This window comes from Bos indicus, chromosome 3 (assembly GCF_029378745.1).
Source record: "Bos indicus isolate NIAB-ARS_2022 breed Sahiwal x Tharparkar chromosome 3, NIAB-ARS_B.indTharparkar_mat_pri_1.0, whole genome shotgun sequence".
Classification (NCBI taxonomy): Eukaryota; Metazoa; Chordata; class Mammalia; order Artiodactyla; family Bovidae; genus Bos; species Bos indicus.
In genome coordinates this window covers 55050069-55069556 of record NC_091762.1, presented here as the reverse complement: position 1 = coordinate 55069556, position 19488 = coordinate 55050069, and the positions used below count along the sequence as shown (strand labels likewise).

General features: G+C 39.2%; 1 protein-coding gene across 4 annotated transcripts in view; it reads right to left on the bottom strand.

Moving 5' to 3' along the window:
- Positions 1-19488, bottom strand: part of LOC139176039 (guanylate-binding protein 4-like) — a 67713-nt gene that overhangs the window by 17485 nt on the left and 30740 nt on the right. For all 4 annotated transcript variants that reach the window (XM_070780101.1, XM_070780106.1, XM_070780103.1 and 1 more), the window contains one exon: positions 7903-8030. In XM_070780101.1, coding sequence (XP_070636202.1) covers positions 7903-8030 — 128 coding nt within the window. The remainder of the gene's footprint in view (positions 1-7902; positions 8031-19488) is intronic.

Genomic DNA, 19488 nt, shown 5'->3' with positions numbered 1-19488 from the left:
GGCTTTAGCATAGCCAATGAAACAAAAGTAGAAGCTTTTCTGGAATTCCCTTGATTTTTCTATGATACAACAGATGTTGACATTTGATCCCTGGTTCCTCTGCTTTTTCTAAATTCAGCTTGAACATCTGGAAGTTCATGGTTCATGCACTGTTGAAGCCTATCTTGAAGGATTTTGAGCATTACCTTGCTAGCATGTGAAATGAGTGCAATTGTGTGGTAGTTTGAACATTCTTTGGCATTGCCCTTCTTTGGGACTGGAATGAAAACTGACCTTTTCCAGCCCTGTGGCCACTGCTGAGTCTGCCAAATTTGCTGATATATTGAGTGCAGCACTTTAATAACATCATCTTTTAGGATTTGAAATAGCTCAGCTGGAATTCCATCACCTCCATTAGCTTTGTTTGTAGTAATGCTTCCTAAAATCCACTTGACCTCACACTCCAGGATGTCTGGCTCTAGGTGAGCGACCACACCATTGTGGTTGTCTGGGTCATTAAAACCTTTTTTGTGTATTTCTTCTGTGTATTCTTGCCACCTCTTCTTAATCTCTTCTGCTTCTGTTATGTCCATACTGTTTCTGTCCTTTATTGTGCCGGTCATTCCATGAAAAGTTCCCTGGTATGTCTAATTTTCTAGAAGAGATCTCTAGTCTTTCCCATTCCATTGCTTTCCTTTGTATTGTTTACTTATGTGGAAGGCAAAGGAGAAAAGGAAATATATACTGATCTGAATGCAGAGTTCCAAAGAATAGCAAGGAAGCATAAGAAAGGTTTCTTTTATTTATTTTTTTAATTGAAAGATAATTACTTTACAGAATTTTGTTTTCTGTCAAACCTCAACATGAAGGAAAGGCTTCTTAAGTGAACAATGCAAAGAAATAGAGGAAAACAATAGAGTAGGAAAGACTAGAGATTTCTTCAAGAAAAGTAGAGAAACCAAGGGAAAATTTCATGCAAAGATGGGCACAATCCAGCTTTAAAAATATTAAAGGCACTTCTCTAGGCAGGAAACACAAGAGAAGAAAAGGATCTACAAAAATAAACCCAATACAATTAAGAAAATGGCAACAGAATTATACATATCAATAATTACTTGAAATGTAAATGGATTAAATGCACCAATGAAAAGGCATAAACTGGCTGGGCTGATGAAAACATGTGCATGTACGCACTTCCACTTACCACATCACTCTACTTAACCCCCCAAATTGTATGTAATTATTTTATATTGTTAGGGTAATCATGTTTTATTATGGCTTGCAATTATCTTTTATTTTTTTGTCCGGCTATTGATTGTGAAAACTGATACACATCTTTTATTTTTGTGATTATGTAACTATTATTCCCTTAATACTATTGTATCATGCTGCTGCTGCTAAGTCACTTCAGTTGTGTCCGACTTGTGCAACCCCATAGACGGCAGCCCACCAGGCTCCCCCGTCCCTGGGATTCTCCAGGCAAGAACATTGGAGTGGGTTGTCATTTCCTTCTCCAATGCATGAAAGCAAAAAGTGACAGAGAAGTCACTCAGTCGTGTCCAACTCTTAGTGATCCCATGGACTATGGCCTACCAGGTTCTTCCATCCCTGGGATTTTCCAGGCAAGGGTACTGGAGTGGGGTGCCATTGCCTTCTCCATAGTGTATCATGATTGGTCAACAAAAAAAATAACAAAATTCTATATCAGTGCAATGACCATTTAATAGAAAACCTGTAATCACTTTTTAAAATCCAGATGCAGATCAGAATTATCTTGGAAGTTTTTGAAAAATACAAATGCCCAGGTATTGCTTTTATTCCCAAAAGCTCTAGATGTGTTTCTAATGAACAGTCATATTTAATAGCAACTGGACAACATGATGACATTTTACTTTTCTCTACTTTGTTTCACCTTTTCTATTTCATATTCAGTGCTCCAATTTAGTTTAGTTTATGCTTTCCAATTTTTTCTGTCTCTTTTTTTTTAATGTTCTTTCTAAAGTCCTTATCAAGAGTAGTAGAAAAGCTTTTGTATATATATGCACATATATATTACACATAGTGTGTATTATATATATATGCACATATATATTACACATAGTGTGTATTATATATATATATATATATATATATATATATATATATATATTTTAGAAAACATAAATTTTTGCCTGACTAAAAATTATGACATTTTGATTCCATTTGTTTGACTTAGTATGAATAGAGTCCTAGATTTCTAATTTATATTCAATCAAAACTTTGATATAGTTCCATGTATTTTGGCAGAAGCACGCTGGCTGCGATGGATCGTGCAGAAACGTGGCCGAAAGGAGCTTCCCATGCCCGAGGTCAGGGGCAGTGGCTGAGAGGAGCTACCACATGCCCAAGGTCATGGGAAGCGGCCGATAGGAGCAACTCCATGTCCAAGGAGCAGCGGCTGCACGGGTGCAGGAGGGCTTAGAGGAGCTACTCCACGTTCAAGGCCAGGAGGGGTGGCTGTGAGGAGATACCCCTCATCCAAGGTAAGGAGCAGCGGCTGCCCTTGCTGGAGCAGCCGTAAAGAGATACCCCATATCCAAGATAAGAGAAACCCAAATAAGACGGGGGGTGCTGCGAGAGGTCATCAGAGGACAGACACACTGAAACCATAATCACAGAAAACTAGCCAATCTGATCACATGGACCACAGCCTGTCTAACTCAATGAAACTAAACCGTGCCGTGGGGGGCCATCCAAGATGGATGGGTCATGGTGGAGACGTCTGACAGAATGCAGTCCACTGGAGAAGGGAATGGCAAACCACTTCAGTATTCTTGCCTTGAGAACCCCATGAACAGTATAAAAAGGCAAAATGATAGGATACTGAAAGAGGAACTCCCCAGGTCGGTAGGTGCCCAATATGCTATTGGAGATCACTGGAGAAATAACTCCAGAAAGAATGAAGGGATGGAGCCAAAGTAAAAACAATACTCAGTTGTGGAGGTAACTGGTGATAGAAGCAAGGTCTGATGCTGTAAAAAGCAATATTGCATAGGAACCTGGAATGTCAGGTCCATGAATCAAGGCAAATTGGAAGTAGTCAAATAGGAGATGGCAAGAGTGAATGTTGACCTTCTAGGAATCAGTGAACTAAAATGGACTGAAATGGGTGAATTTAACTCAGATGACCATTATATCTACTACTGTGGGCAGGAATCCCTTAGAAGAAATGGAGTAGCCATCATGGTCAACAGAAGAGTCCAAAATGCAGTACTTGGATGCAATCTCAAAAATGACAGAATGATCTCTGTTCATTTCCAAGGCAAACCATTCAATATCACAGTAATCCAAGCCTATGCCCCAACCAGTAATGCTGAAGAAGCTGAAGTTGAACAGTTCTATGAAGACCTAAAGACCTTTTAGAACTAACACCCAAAAAAGATGTCCTTTTCATTATAGGGGACTGGAATGCAAAAGTAGGAAGTCAAGAAACACCTGGAGTAACAGGCAAATTTGGCCTTGGAGTACGGAATGAAGTGGGCAAAGGCTAACAGAGTTTTGCCAAGAGAACGCACTAGTCATAGCAAACACCCTCTTCCAACAACACAAGAGAAGACTCTATTCATGGACATCACCAGATGGTCAACACTGAAATCAGATTGATTATATTCTTTGCAGCCAAAGATGGAGAAGCTCTATACAGTCAGCAAAAACAAGACTGGGAACTGACTGTGGCTCAGATCATGAACTCCTTATTGCCAAATTCAGACTTAAATTGAAGAAAGTAGGGAAAATCTAGGCCATTCAGGTATGACCTAAATAAAATTCCTTATGATTATACAGTGGAAGTGAGAAAGAGATTTAAGGGACTAGATCTGATAGACAGAGTGCCTGATGAACTATGGACGGAGATTTGTGACAGTGTACAGGAGATAGGGATCAAGGCCATCCCCATGGAAAAGAAATGCAAAAAAGCAAAATGGCTGTCTGAGGAGGCCCTACAAATATCTGTGGAAAGAAGAGAAGCGAAAAGCAAAGGAGAAAAGGAAAGATATAAGCATCTGAATGCAGAGTTCCAAAGAATAGCAAGGAGAGATAAGAAAGCCTTCCTCAGTGATCAATGCAAAGAAGTCGAGGAAAACAACAGAATGAGAAAGACTAGAGATCTCTTTAAGAAAATTAGAGATACCAAGGGAACATTTCATGCAAAGATGGGCTCGATAAAGGACAGAAATAATAGGGACCTAACAGAAGCAGAAGATATTAAGAAGAGGTGGCAAGAATACACAGGAGAACTGTACCAAAAAGAGCTTCATGACCAAGATAATCACGATGGTGTGATCACTCACCTAGAGCCAGACATCCTGGAATGTGAAGTCAAGTGGGCCTTAGAAAGCATCACTACGAACAAAGCTAGTGGAAGTGATAGAATTCCAGCTGAGCTCTTTCAAATCCTGGAAGATGATGCTGTGAAAGTGCTGCACTCAATATGCCAGCAAATTTGGAAGACTCAGCAGTGGCCACAGGACTGGAAAAAGTCAGTTTTCATTCCAATCCCAAAGAAAGGCAATGCCAAAGAATGCTCAAACTACCACACAATTGCACTCATCTCACACGCTAGTAAGGTAATGCTCAAAAGTCTCCAAGCTAGGCTTCAGCAATACGTGAACTGTGAACTTCCAGATGTTCAAGCTGGTTTTAGAAAAGGCAGAAGAACCAGAGATCAAATAGCCAACATCTGCTGGATCATCGAAAAAGCAAGAGAGTTCCAGAAAAACATCTATTTCTGCTTTATTGACTATGCCAAAGCCTTTGACTGTGTGGATCACAATAAACTGTGGAAAATTCTGAAAGAGATGGGAATACCAGACCACCTGACCTGCCTCTTGAGAAACCTATATGCAGGTCAGGGAGCAACAGTTAGAACTGAACATGGAACAACAGACTGGTTCCAAATATGAAAAGGAGTACGTCAAGGCTGTATATTGTCACCCTGCTTACTTAACTTATATGCGGAGTACATTATGAGAAACGCTGGGCTGGAAGAAGCACAAGCTGGAATCAAGATTGCTGGGAGAAATATCAATAACCTGAAGTATGCAGATGACACCATCCTTATGGCAGAAAGTGAAGAGGAACTAAAGAGCCTCTTGATGAAACTGAAAGAAGAGAGTGAAAAAGTTGGCTTAAAGCTCAACATTCAGAAAATGAAGATCATGGCATCTGATCCCATCACTTCATGGGAAATAGATGGGGAAACAGTGGAAACAGTGTCATACTTTACGTTTTGGTGTTCCAAAATCACTGCAGATGGTGATTGCAGCCATGAAATTAAAAGATGCTTACTCCTTGGAAGGAAAGATATGACCAACCTAGATAGCATATTGAAAAGCAGAGATATAACTTCGCCAACAGTGGTCCGTGTAGTCAAGGACATGGTTTTTCCAGTAGTCATGTATGGATGTGAGAGTTGAACTGTGAAGAAAGCTGAGCACCAAAGAATTGATGCTTTTGAACTGTGGTGTTGGAAAAGACTCTTGAGAGTCCCTTGGACTGCAAGAAGATCCAATCAGTCCATTCTGAAGGACATCAGTCCTGGGTGTTCATTGGAAGGACTGATGCTGAAGCTGAAACTCCAATATTTTGGCCACCTCATGCAAGGAGTTGACTCATTGGAAAAGACCCTGATGCTGGGAGGGATTGGGGACAGGAGGAGAAGGGGACGACAGAGGATGAGATGGCTGGATGGCATCACCGACTTGATGGACATGAGTTTGGGAGGACTCCGGGAGTTGCTGATGGACAGGGAGGCCTGGCGTGCTGCGATTCATGGGGTCACAAAGAGTCAGACAAGACTGAGTGACTGAACTGAACTGAACTGAACTGATTTTGGCATCTGGTATTACTTCTAGAAGTCTGTGTGTGCTTAGTTGCTCAGTCATTGCCCTACTCTTTGCTACCCCCATGCATGCCAGGTTCCTCTGTCCATGGAGTTCTCTAGGCCAGAATACTGGATTTGGTAGCCATTCTCTTCTCCAGGGTATTTTTTGGATCAAGGGATTTAACCCAGGTCTCCTGCATTACAGGCAGATTCTTTACTGTTTGAGTCACCAGAAAAGTTTATTATCTTGGTTGTTTTTTAAAAAGAAGTTTTTTGAATGAGGCTTGAAACTTCTAATACAATTCCAAGATATAAAGAAATACTATGTTATAAAAAATTAGGAATTTAACATGTGATATAGTATCATTAACTAAAGTTAAGATATTGTTCAAATTTCACAAAACTTTATGCTTGTGTCCCTTGTTTTCATACCTTATTCAAGACTCCACATTGTATTTAACTGCACTGAGCAGCTTCAGCTGCATGTAACAAATTCTGGTAAATTCTCTTTTCATTTTTATTCTATTACAAATATTTTCTAGTTTTCCTTGTTATGGCCTTTTGGATATATGCTGGAGAGGGTGTGGAGAAAAGGTAACCCTCTTACACTGTTGGTGGGAATGCAAACTAGTACAGCCACTCTGGAGAACAGTGTGGAGATTCCTTAAAAAACTGGAAATAGAACTGCCTTATGATTCAGCAATCCCACTGCTGGGCATACACACTGAGGAAACCAGAAGGGAAAGAGACACGTGTACCCCAATGTTCATCGCAGCACTGTTTATAATAGCCAGGACATGGAAGCAACCTAGATGCCCATCAGCAGATGAATGGATAAGAAAGCAGTGGTACATATACACAATGGAGTATTACTCAGCCATTAAAAAGAATACATTTGAATCAGTTCTAATGAGATGGATGAAACTGGAACCTATTATACAGAGGGAGTGAAGTAAGCCAGAAAGAAAAACACCAATACAGTATACTAATGCATATATATAGAATTTAGAAAGATGATAACAATAACCCTGTGTACGAGACAGCAAAAGAGACACTGATGTATAGATCAGTCTTATGGACTCTGTGGGAGAGGGAGAGGGTGGGGAGATTTGGAAGAATAGCATTGAAACATGTATAATATCATGTATGAAACAAGTCGCCAGTCTAGGTTCGATGCACGGTACTAGATGCTTGGGGCTGGTGCACTGGGAAGACCCAGAGGGAAGGTAGGGGGAGGGAGGAGGGAGGAGGGTTCAGGATGGGGAACGCGGGTATACCTGTGGTGGATTCATTTCGATATTTGGCAAAACTAATACAATATTATAAAGTTTAAAAATAAAATAAAATTAAAAAAAATAAAAGTAGACATTTAATTTCTAAAGCCATGGAATTTTTAAAGTATCTTTGATATTAATTTCTCTTTTTGATATCAATTTCTCATTTTGATATCCATTTCTCATTTAAATGTTTTCTGCTCTTCAATCACCCTCTGTGTTTTTTTCAGTCTCCTAACTTTACTGAGGATTTCAGTGGCCAAGTCAAATATCTCTCTTGGTAAATGTCACAGTGCACTTATAAGTGTGTGGGTTATTTTAACATATCTTTTGATATTGATCTCTAACATAATTCCACAATGATAAGAGAACAGACTCTATGATTTCAATACTTTTATACCATGACTCTTTCGCACCTGATCTTACATCCCTGGATAAGTTCCAGTGTCTCCTAGTTTATAACCAATGGGAACTTGGGTAGAATTTGTATTCTGTTTTGTGAAAATTGTATAAATCTTAGTTATGTTGAACTGGTTCATAGTGCCTTTCAGGTCTACTGTATCCTTCTCCTTCTCTGTATATTCATTCCATTAATTTTTGAGAGTTTGATATTGAAACTCCAACTAAAATCTTAACTTATCTACATAAAATTTAATTACAATATATAGTGGTACTATATATAGCTTTCTTCTATATTTTCCAGGTCTCCTGTAAATGTGTTATCATATTTTCCAATTTAAAAAATAAGAAAGAAAGAGGAAAAAGAGTAGAGAAGATTCTCTGCCTTACCTTCTCCACATTGCCCAGGCCTTCAGTGTCCAGAAGGACCAAGATGTGGTTCTCCTTGGAGGGGTGGGGCACACACCACATCCAGATGCCTTTGGTTTCAGACCTCACTGTGGAGCCCAGACGGAAACCTGCACAGAAAGAAGAATGCAATGCACAATAAGAGCAGATAGTCCAGGCTGCCCATGGGTTACTTTGGGTAAAATTGTCGAAATGTGAGTGCGTGGCTGGGGGAAATGTGTTTTTGTTTCAGCGAGGACTGTCAGCTCCAATGTTTACACATGCTCAGGACCTTCCCAAGAAACATTTCTTGTCCCCTATTCACTTCATAACATTAATGGCTCATACTGTGTCACATTCCAGAATTAATGTGAACTCTATTAACCTTTCTATTTTTACCAGTTCCATATCCTCCACTTTCTGATAGAGTCCCAACAGTGAGAGGTACCAGAAAGAGAGCAGAAGTCAGGTGCCTGTTCCCTTGGCTCCCACCCTGGTGAGCCATGGTGTCCTAGTACCTCTGTTTCTCTGCCTTCATCACATCTCCTTTCATTTAGCTCCATCCAGTTGTTCTGGTCTCTGTCACATTCTGGAATCCACTAATTGCCTATTCACCCTAGAGGAATTATAAAGGCTCCCTGGTCATTGTTTCTGCCACCCTCTGAGTGCTTCTACTTCCTTCAGAAAAATGGAGTGGTTCCTTTTTCTCTGCTTGGGCCCTTGTAATTGTCACTCCATTTACGGTTACCTGTTAAGTGGATCATCTGTGTCCTTCCAGGTTCTGAACTAATACATTAGCTTTTGTTAAATTGTTTTTTCCCTCCTTGTTTCCCCTGTATTTTCCTCATTTTTCTTCTCTTCAAAAAATGATGAAATCTTTGTTCATTGACTTGGGTGGGGATAAAATAGCAGGGGATTAGGAAAGACCTGTGAGAATTGTTTGCCCTTCTTTCTAAGGCTTAAACCAACAGAACGTGATTATGTGAGGTAATGGGCTTCCCTGTTAGCTCAGACAGTAAAGAATCTGCCTGCAATGCAGGAGACCTGGGTTAGATCCCTGGGTTGGGAAGATCCCCTGGAGAAGGGAATGACAACCCACTCCAGTATCCCTGCTTGGAGAATTCCATGGACAGAGGAATCTGATGGGCTATACAGTCCGTGGATCACAGAGTCAGACAGGACTGAGCAACTAACACATATATGTGTAATAAAGCAAAATATGTCTTATCTATAGTCCAAGATTTTGACTGTCTGCCAGATGCCAATACTCCCTTCAACTGAGAATAGAAATGCATATGATGAAATGCCTAGGGGAGCATGGCTTAGGCCATTCAATTACCATGTTCTGTGTATTCTGCTCTAGCGGGTATAAGACCTGAGATGATCTGCACTCTTCTACATCGTAATGGCATTTGACTGCTATCTGATTAATACAGACAAGTCTCAGCTCCCAGTTCCCCCAGGGAGAAAGGCAGGATATAACAGTAAGTTATGTGAGGTAAAGGAGAGACAACGAATCATAAGAAGGTCAGGGGAGGAGCCAAGATGGCAGAGGAGTAGGACAGGGAGAACACTTTCTCCCCTACAAATTCATCAAAAGAGCATTTAAACGTCGAGTAAATTCCACAAAACAACTTCTGAATGCCGGCAGAGGACATCAGGCACCCAGAAAAACAACCCAAGTCTTTGAAAGGAGGTAGGAAAAAATATAAAAGACAAAAAAAGAGACAAAAGAGGGAGGGACGGAGTTCCGTCCCAGGAAGGGAGTCTTAAAAAGAGAGAAGTTTCCAAACACCAGGAAACCTTCTCACTGCCGAATCTGTGCCAAGCTTTGGAAGCACAGAGGGCAACATAACAGGGAGAAAAAATAAATAAACAATTAAAACTTGCAGATTGCGAGCCCTATGATAACTCCCCCAGCGGAGAAGTAGCGCAGACGCCTGCACATGCCATTAGCAAGCAGGGGCGGGGAAGGGAGGCATGGCGCGGGCTGCATCGCTTAGAGTAAGAACCTGGCCTGAATACCCTGAGCGCTATCTGAGCGAAATAATTTGGGCTAGCAAACCAGACTGTGGGATATCTACCACGCGAAAAGCCAGCCCTAACCTAAGACACCACCAGGCCCGCACACGGAACAAAGGACTGAACAGAGAAAGCCAGCTGCAGACCTTCCCCCTCCGGTGACAGGCAGCCAGAGCCAGAAGGGGGCAATCGCAGCCCCAGAGAGACATTATCTATAAAACTGTAAGCAGGCTTCTTTGCTAACTAAAAGTTCTTGGGGGTCTGGACGGTCAACATCTGCCTGAGAAGGTACGCCGGTTGTACACGCAGGTAACCGAGTGGCGGGGAGGCGATAAGCCACAGCAACTGTGCTCGCCAAACACCTCATCACCTGAGCTGCTCGGACCTGGGAAGAGCACAAAACGCAGGCCCAACCGAGTCTGTGCCTCTGAGGACTACCCCAGTGCCTGAACCTGAGCGGCTTGGACCTGGGAGGTACATGCAGCCCAGGGCTGGCCTCGGATTGATCCCGGCAGAACAACCTAGAGCCCGAGCAGTGTGGGCAGGGAGGCTACACACGCCGTGAGCGGGGGCAGACCCAGTGTGGCTGAGGCACTGCGAGCGCACGCCAGTGTTATTTGTTTGCAGCATCCCTCCCTCCCTCCCCACAGCACAACTGAACAAGTGAGCCTAAAAAAAAAAAAGTGTCCTCCACCGTCCCCTTTGTGTCAGGGCAGAAACCAGACACTGAGGAGACCAGCAAACAGAAGAAGCTATAGCAGAGGGAAACACCTTGGAAGCTACAGGCAATAGATTAAAACCCAGTGGTTACTACAGACTACATAGGAAGGGGCCTATAGATCTTGAGAAATGTAAGTCGGACCAAGGAACTAGCCAAAAATGAACTGAACCCACAATACTCACAATAAAACCAGAGAAAGTCCTAGATATACTTTTACTATTTTTACGATCATTCTTTCTTTCTTTTTTTTTTAATTTTTAAAAAAATTTTAAGTCCTCTATTGTTCCTCTAATTTTCACTTTTATAACCTATTACTTTGCAAAAAAAAAAAGACCCTATTTTTTTCTTCTTCAGCAAACTTCATATATATATTTTTTATAATTTTTTGACCTTGTTTTTATTTTTTTTCTTCTTCTTTTCTTTAACATTGTATTTTTGAAATTCCAAACTCTACTCTAGATTTTTAATTTTAGCCTTTTGGTATATGTTATCAATTTTGTACCTATAGTTTTTTTTTTTTTTTATAACTTCTGTGACTTTTTTTTCCCCCTCTGTTTCTTTCTCTTTTTGTTTTATATAACATTGTATATGTGAAATTCCAAACTCTACTCTAGATTTTTAATTTATGCTTTTTGGTATTTGATATCAATTTTGTACCTGTATTTTCTTTATAATTTTTGCGACATTGTTTGTTTTTGTTTGTTTGTTTGTCTTCTCTCTCTATTTTTCTTCTTCTTTTTTTTAACATTGTATTATTGAAATTCCAAACTCTACTCTAGATTTTTAACTTTTGCTTTTTGGTAGTAGTTATCAATTTTGTACCTATATTTTCTTTATAATTTTCACGACCTTGTCTGTTTTTGTTTGTTTGTTTTTTCTCTCTTTCTTTTCCTTCTTCTTTTCTTTAACATCGTATTTTTGAAATTCCAAACTCTACTCTAGATTTTTAATTTTTGCTTTTAGGTATTTGTTACCAATTTTGTACGTTTAAGAACCCAATCTTCAGTACCCATTTTTCACTCGGGAGCGAGATTACTGGCTTGACTGCTCTCTCTCCCTTTGGACTCTCCTTTTTCTCCACCAGGTCGCCTGTGTCTCCTCCCTAACCTCTCTCTACTCTACCCAACTCTGTGAATTTCTGTGTGTTCCAGATGGTGGAGAACACTTAGGGAACTGATTACTGGCTGGATCTGTCTCCCTCCTTTTCATTCCCCCCTTTTATCCTTCTGGCCACCTCTGTCTCCTTCCTCCTTCTTCTCTTCTCTGTAAAACTCCGTGAACATCTATGAGCGGTCCAGTTGTGGAGTGCACATAAGGAAGTGATTACTGGCTAGCCCACTCTCTCCACTATTCATTCCACCTCATCTCATTTGGGTCACCTCTAACTCCCTCCTTCCTCTTCTCTTCTCCATGTAACGCTGTGAACCTCTCTGAGTGACCCTCATGGTAGAGAAACTTTTCATCTTTAACGTAGATGTTTTATCAATGGTGCTATATAGAAGGAGAAGTTTTGAAACTACTGTAAAAAGAAGACCAATAACTGGAAGCAGGAGGCCTAAGTCCAAACCCCGACTCCAGGGAACTCCTGACTCCAAGGAACATTAATTGACAGGAGCTCATCAAACACCTCCATACTGACACTGAAACCAAGCACCACACAAGGGCCAACAAGTTCCAGGGCAAGACATACCAAGCAAATTCTCCAGCAACAAAGGAACACAGCCCTGAGATTCAAGATACAGGCTGCCCAAAGTCACCCCAAAACCATAGACATCTCATAACTCATTACTGGACATTTCATTGCACTCCAGAGAGAAGAAATACAGCTCCACCCACCAGAACACCGACACAAGCTTCCCTAACCAGGAAACCTTGACAAGCCGCCTGTACAAACCCACACACAGCGAGGAAACGCCACAATAAAGAGAACTCCACAAACTTCCAGAATACAGAAAGGACACCCCAAACTCAGCAATTTAAACAAGATGAAGAGACAGAGGAATACCCAGCAGGTAAAGGAACAGGATAAATGCCCACCAACCCAAACCAAAGAGGAAGAGATAGGGAATCTACCTGATAAAGAATTCCGAATAATGATAGTGAAATTGATCCAAAATCTTGAAATTAAAATGGAATCACAGAAAAATAGGCTGGAGACAAGGATTGAGAAGATGCAAGAAAGGTTTAACAAGGACCTAGAAGAAATAAAAAAGAGTCAATATATAATGAATAATGCAATAAATGAAATTAAAACCACTCTGGAGGCAACAAATAGTAGAATAACAGAGACAGAAGATAGGATTAGTGATTTAGAAGATAGAATGGTAGAAATAAATGAATCAGTGAGGATAAAAGAAAAACAAATTAAAGAAATGAGGACAATCTCAGAGATCTCCAGGACAATATTAAATGCTACAACATTCGAATCATAGCGGTTCCAGAAGAAGAAGACAAAAAGAAAGACCATGAGAAAATACTTGAGGAGATAATAGTTGAAAACTTCGCTAAAATGGGGAAGGAAATAATCACCCAAGTCCAAGCAACCCAGAGAGTCCCAAACAGGATAAACCCAAGGTGAAACACCCCAAGAGACATATTAATCAAATTAACAAAGATCAAACACAGAGAACAAATATTAAAAGCAGCAAGGGAAAAACAACAAATAACACACAAGAGAATTCCCATAAGGATAACAGCTGATCTTTCAATAGAAACTCTTCAAGCCAGGAGGGAATGGCAAGACATACTTAAAATGATGAAAGAAAATAACCTACAGCCCAGATTATTGTACCCAGCAAGGATCTCATTCAAATATGAAGGAGAAATCAAAAGCTTTTCAGACAAGCAAAAGCTGAGAGAATTCTGCACCACCAAACCAGCTCTCCAACAAATACTAAAGGGTATTCTCTAGACAGGAAACACAAAAACGGTGTATAAATTCGAACCCAAAACAATAAAGTTAATGGCAACAGGATCATACTTATCAGTAATTACCTTAAATGTAAATGGGTTGAATGCCCCAACCAAAAGACAAAGACTGGCTGAATGGATACAAAAACAAGACCCCTACATATGTTGTCTACAAGAGACCCACCTCAAAACAGGGGACACATACAGACTGAAAGTGAAGGGCCGAAAAAAGATTTTCCATGCAAATAGGGACAAAAAGAAAGCAGGAGTAGCAATACTCATATCATATAAAATAGACTTTAAAACAAAGGCTGTGAAAAGAGACAAAGAAGGTCATTACATAATGATCAAAGGATCAATCCAAGAAGAAGATATAACAATTATAAATATATATGCACCCAACATAGGAGCACCGAAATATGTAAGACAAATGCTAACAAGTATGAAAGGAGAAATTAACAATAACACAGTAATAGTGGGAGACCTTTATACCCCACTCACACCTATGGATAGATCAACTAAACAGAAAATTAACAAGGAAACACAAACTTTAAACGATACAATAGACCAGTTAGACCGAATTGATATCTATAGGACATTTCATCCCAAAACAATGAATTTCACCTTTTTCTCAAGCGCACATGGAACCTTCTCCAGGATAGATCACATCCTGGGCCATAAAGCTAGCCTTGGTAAATTCAAAAAAATAGAAATCATTCCAAACATCTTTTCTGACCACAATGCAATAAGATTAGATCTCAATTACAGGAGAAAAAGTATTAAAAATTCCAACATATGGAGGCTGAACAACACGCTGCTGAATAACCAACAAACCACAGAAGAAATCAAAAAGAAATAAAAATTTGCATAGAAACGAATGAAAATGAAAACACAACGACCCAAAACCTGTGGGACACGGTAAAAGCAGTCCTAAGGGGAAAGTTCATAGCAATACAGGCATACCTCAAGAATCAAGAAAAAAGTCAAATAAATAACATAACTCTACACCTAAAGCAACTAGAAAAGGAAGAAATGAAGAACCCCAGGGTTAGTAGAAGGAAAGAAATCTTAAAAATTAGAGCAGAAATAAATGCAAAAGAAACAAAAGAGACCATAGCAAAAATCAACAAAACCAAAAGCTGGTTCTTTGAAAGGATAAATAAAATTGACAAACCATTAGCCAGACTCATCAAGAAACAAAGGGAGAAAAATCAAATCAATAAAATTAGAAATGAAAATGGAGAGATCACAACAGACAACACAGAAATACAAAGGATCATAAGAGATTACTATCAACAATTATATGCCAATAAAATGGACTTCGTGGAAGAAATGGACAAATTCTTAGAAAAGTACAACTTTCCAAAACTGGACCAGGAAGAAATAGAAAATCTTAACAGACCATCACAAGCATGGAAATTGAAACCGTAATCAAAAATCTTCCAGAAAACAAAAGCCCAGGTCCAGATGGCTTCACAGCTGAATTCTACCAAAAATTTAGAGAAGAGCTAACACCTATCCTACTCAAACTCTTCCAGAAAATTGCAGAGGAAGGTAAACTTCCAAACTCATTCTATGAGGCCACCATCACACTAACACCAAAGCCTGACAAAAATCCCACAAAAAAGAAAACTACAGGCCAATATCACTGATGAACATAGATGCAAAAATCCTTAACAAAATTCTAGCAATCAGAATCCAACAACACATTAAAAAGATCATACACCATGACCAAGTGGCTTTATCCCAGGGATGCAAGGATTCTTCAATATCCACAAATCAATCAATGTAATACACCACATTAACAAATTGAAAAATAAAAACCATATGATTATCTCAATAGATGCAGAGAAAGCCTTTGACAAAATTCAACACCCATTTATGATAAAAACTCTCCAGAAAGCAGTAATAGAAGGAACATACCTCAACATAATAAAAGCTATATATGACAAACCCATGGCAAACATTATCCTCAATGGTGAAAAATTGAAAGCATTTCCTCTAAAGTCAGGAACAAGACAAGGGTGCCCACTTTCACCACTACTATTCAACATAGTTTTGGAAGTTTTGGCCACAGCAATCAGAGCAGAAAAAGGAATAAAAGGAATCCAAATTGGAAAAGAAGAAGTAAAACTCTCACTGGTTGCAGATGACATGATCCTCTACATAGAAAACCCTAAAGACTCCACCAGAACATTACTAGAACTAATCAATGACTATAGTAAACTTGCAGTATATAAAATCAACACACAGAAATCCCTTGCATTCCTATACACTAATAATGAGAAAACTGAAAGAGAAATTAAGGAAACAATTCCATTCACCAATGCAATGGAAAGAATAAAATACTTAGGAATATATCTACCTAAAGAAACTAAAGACCTATATATAGAAAACTATAAAACACTGGTGAAAGAAATCAAAGAGGACACTAATAGGTGGAGAAATATACTGTGTTCATGGATTGGAAGAATCAATATAGTGAAAATGAGTATACTACCCAAAGCAATTTATAGATTCAATGCAATCCCTATCAAGCTACCAACAGTATTCTTCACAGAGCTAGAACAAATAATTTCACAATTTGTATGGAAATACAAAAAACCTCGAATAGCCAAAGCGATCTTGAGAAAGAAGAATGGAACTGGAGGAATCAACCTACCTGACTTCAGGCTCTACTACAAAGCCACAGTTATCAAGACAGTATGGTACTGGCACAAAGACAGAAATATAGATCAATGGAACAAAATAGAAAGCCCAGAGATAAATCCACGCACATATGGACACCTTATCTTTGACAAAGGAGGCAAGAATATACAATGGATTAAAGACAATCTCTTTAACAAGTGGTGCTGGGAAATCTGGTTAACCACTTGTAAAAGAATGAAACTAGAACTCTTTCTAACACCATACACAAAAATAAACTCAAAATGGATTAAAAATCTAAATGTAAGACCAGAAACTATAAAACTCCTAGAGGAGAACATAGGCAAAACACTCTCTGACATACATCATAGCAGGATCCTCTATGACCCACCTCCCAGAATATTGGAAATAAAAGCAAAAATAAACAAATGGGACCTAATTAACCTTAAAAGCTTCTGCATATCAAAGGAAACTATTAGCAAGGTGAAAAGACAGCCTTCAGAATGGGAGAAAATAATAGCAAATGAAGCAACTGACAAACAACTAATCTCAAAAATATACAAGCAACTCCTCCAGCTCAACTCCAGAAAAATAAATGAGCCAATCAAAAAATGGGCCAAAGAACTAAATAGACATTTCTCCAAAGAAGACATACAGATGGCTAACAAACACATGAAAAGATGCTCAACATCACTCATTAGCAGAGAAATGCAAATCAAAACCACTATGAGGTACCATTTCACACCAGTCAGAATGGCTGCGATCCAAAAGTCTACAAGCAATAAATGCTGGAGAGGGTGTGGAGAAAAGGGAACCCTCTTACACTGTTGGTGGGAATGCAAACTAGTACAGCCACTATGGAGAACAGTGTGGAGATTCCTTAAAAAACTGGAAATAGAACTGCCTTATGATCCAGCAATCCCACTGCTGGGCATACACACTGAGGAAACCAGAAGGGAAAGAGACACGTGTACCCCAATGTTCATCACAGCACTGTTTATAATAGCCAGGACATGGAAGAAACCTAGATGCCCATCAGCAGATGAATGGATAAGAAAGCAGTGGTACATATACACAATGGAGTATTACTCAGCCATTAAAAAGAATACATTTGAATCAGTTCTAATGAGGTGGATGAAACTGGAGCCTATTATACAGAGTGAAGTAAGCCAGAAAGAAAAACATCAATACAGTATACTAACGCATATATATGGAATTTAGAAAGATGGTAACAATAACCTTGTGTATGATACAGCAAAAGAGACACTGATGTATAGAACAGTCTTATGGACTCTGTGGGAGAGAGAGAGGGTGGTAAGATTTGGGGGAATGGCATTGAAACATGTAAAATATCATGTATGAAACAACTTGCCAGTCCAGGTTCAATGCACGATACTGGATGCTTGGGGCTAGTGCAGTGTGACGACCCTGAGGGATGCTATGGTGAGGGAGGAGGGAGGAGGGTTCAGGATGGGGAATACATGTATACCTGTGGTGGATTCATTTTGATATTTGGCAAAACTAATACAATTTTGTAAAGTTTAAAAATAAAATAAAATTGTAGTTGAAAAAAAGAAAAGAATCATAAGAAGGTGACAGTAGTGAGCTGCTTCTGCTAGTGAACTTTGACTGGGCACCAATTTTGCTTGTTTGTTTTTGTTCTTCCTGTCATTTAATTGGGATAGTAGTGACATAATTCAAGTTCTTTAAAACATAACCAGGTGAAGGATTTCCTTAGTGATGGAAATCACCTCCTTATTACCTGATGTTATCTTGAATAAAATAAAAAGGAATATTGTTGAAACACCTTGACTGTTGAAACATCTTGACTGATATCATTTCTTAGAGTTCTCAAATTTTAATCACCAAAAAAATGACCTATTAAGTATTTTAGCCTGGCAAAATAAAAGTGCTCTCCCCTGCCTAGTTGTCAATAATTCCTTAAAAGAAAGACAAATATAAAATTTTTAATTTGAGGCCAATGGGAGACTGTAAGCAAAAAGAAAGAGGAAGGCAGGAAGAAGTCTATCTACTGGTACTACTTACCTGTAATGAGGCACATAATGTGCAAGTGTACAGACACCAGGTCAGCCAAAGCTAAAAAAAATTCTTACCCAATTTTTATGATAATGTGGAGAATTCCACTTACTGCTAATATGCACATAAATTGCACATAAAACTTGAAACACTGTTTGATATTATCTTGAAAACCTGAAAACATATGGACTCCATGACCCAGAAATGGCACTTCTGAGTATATCAAACAAGGGTAGCTAGTGTACACGTGCACCAGGATATAGATACAAGAATATTCACAACAGTGAACCCATAAAAGTTGGAGCTACAAATAATACCAGTGTTCATCATCAATGAGTGAATAACTAAAAGTTCCTATCCTCCGTCAATAGCATACTCTACAGTGGTGAATATACATGAATTATAGATGTGTATGACAAACTAGATGACCCTCATAAACTTCTTGTTGAGCTAAAGAAGCAAGACCCCCATGATTGTCACAATGTAACTCCCTTTGTATTAAGTTTGAGCAATCCTTAACAAATGCAGAAACATAATTTAAAGCCATTTTTAAAAAGGAAGAATGAAACAATGCACCATGGAAATCAAAACATGGGTGAGACGTTTTGATTTTGTTGTGAAGGTATGAGAAGGCATGATTTGGGCTTTTGGGTGTTGAAGTATTTCTTGATGTGTGTACTGATTACACAGATGATCACTTTAGGTTTATCACCTTTGTTGTGTGTGTATATATATATTTATGCACTGTTCTATATGTATTATAGTTCAGATAATAGAAAAGACTAAGTAGAGAAATGGGTATAATTTACCGAAGCTTGGAAATAAGGAAATTAAATGAAGCAAAAAATGATGGATGGTAGCCTCATTGAGATATGAGAGTTTTAGGAATTCATCTGTGTGTATTTCTTTACATCTCTTCTAAAAAACAGAGCGTGTTGAATAACATTTGTGTGCTATTTGAAATAACCCTGTGGTTTAGGGCAAAAGTGATGAAGGAGAAAGGAAGGGAGTCATTTTTGAAGATGAACCCTTGAGAAGATGGCAGTGAATGGGATTGGGACAAATAAGATGGACATTTTGATGGGTCTGTGAACTCTCCATTACTGGATACAAGAGGGAACATTGTGGAGAGACAGGTTTGGAGTTACAAATTCAGTGGTGGGAATTAAGAAGTTGTTTAAAATATCATGTAGGAAACGAGTTGCCAGTCCAGGTTCGATGCATGATGCTAGATGCTTGGGGCTGGTGCACTG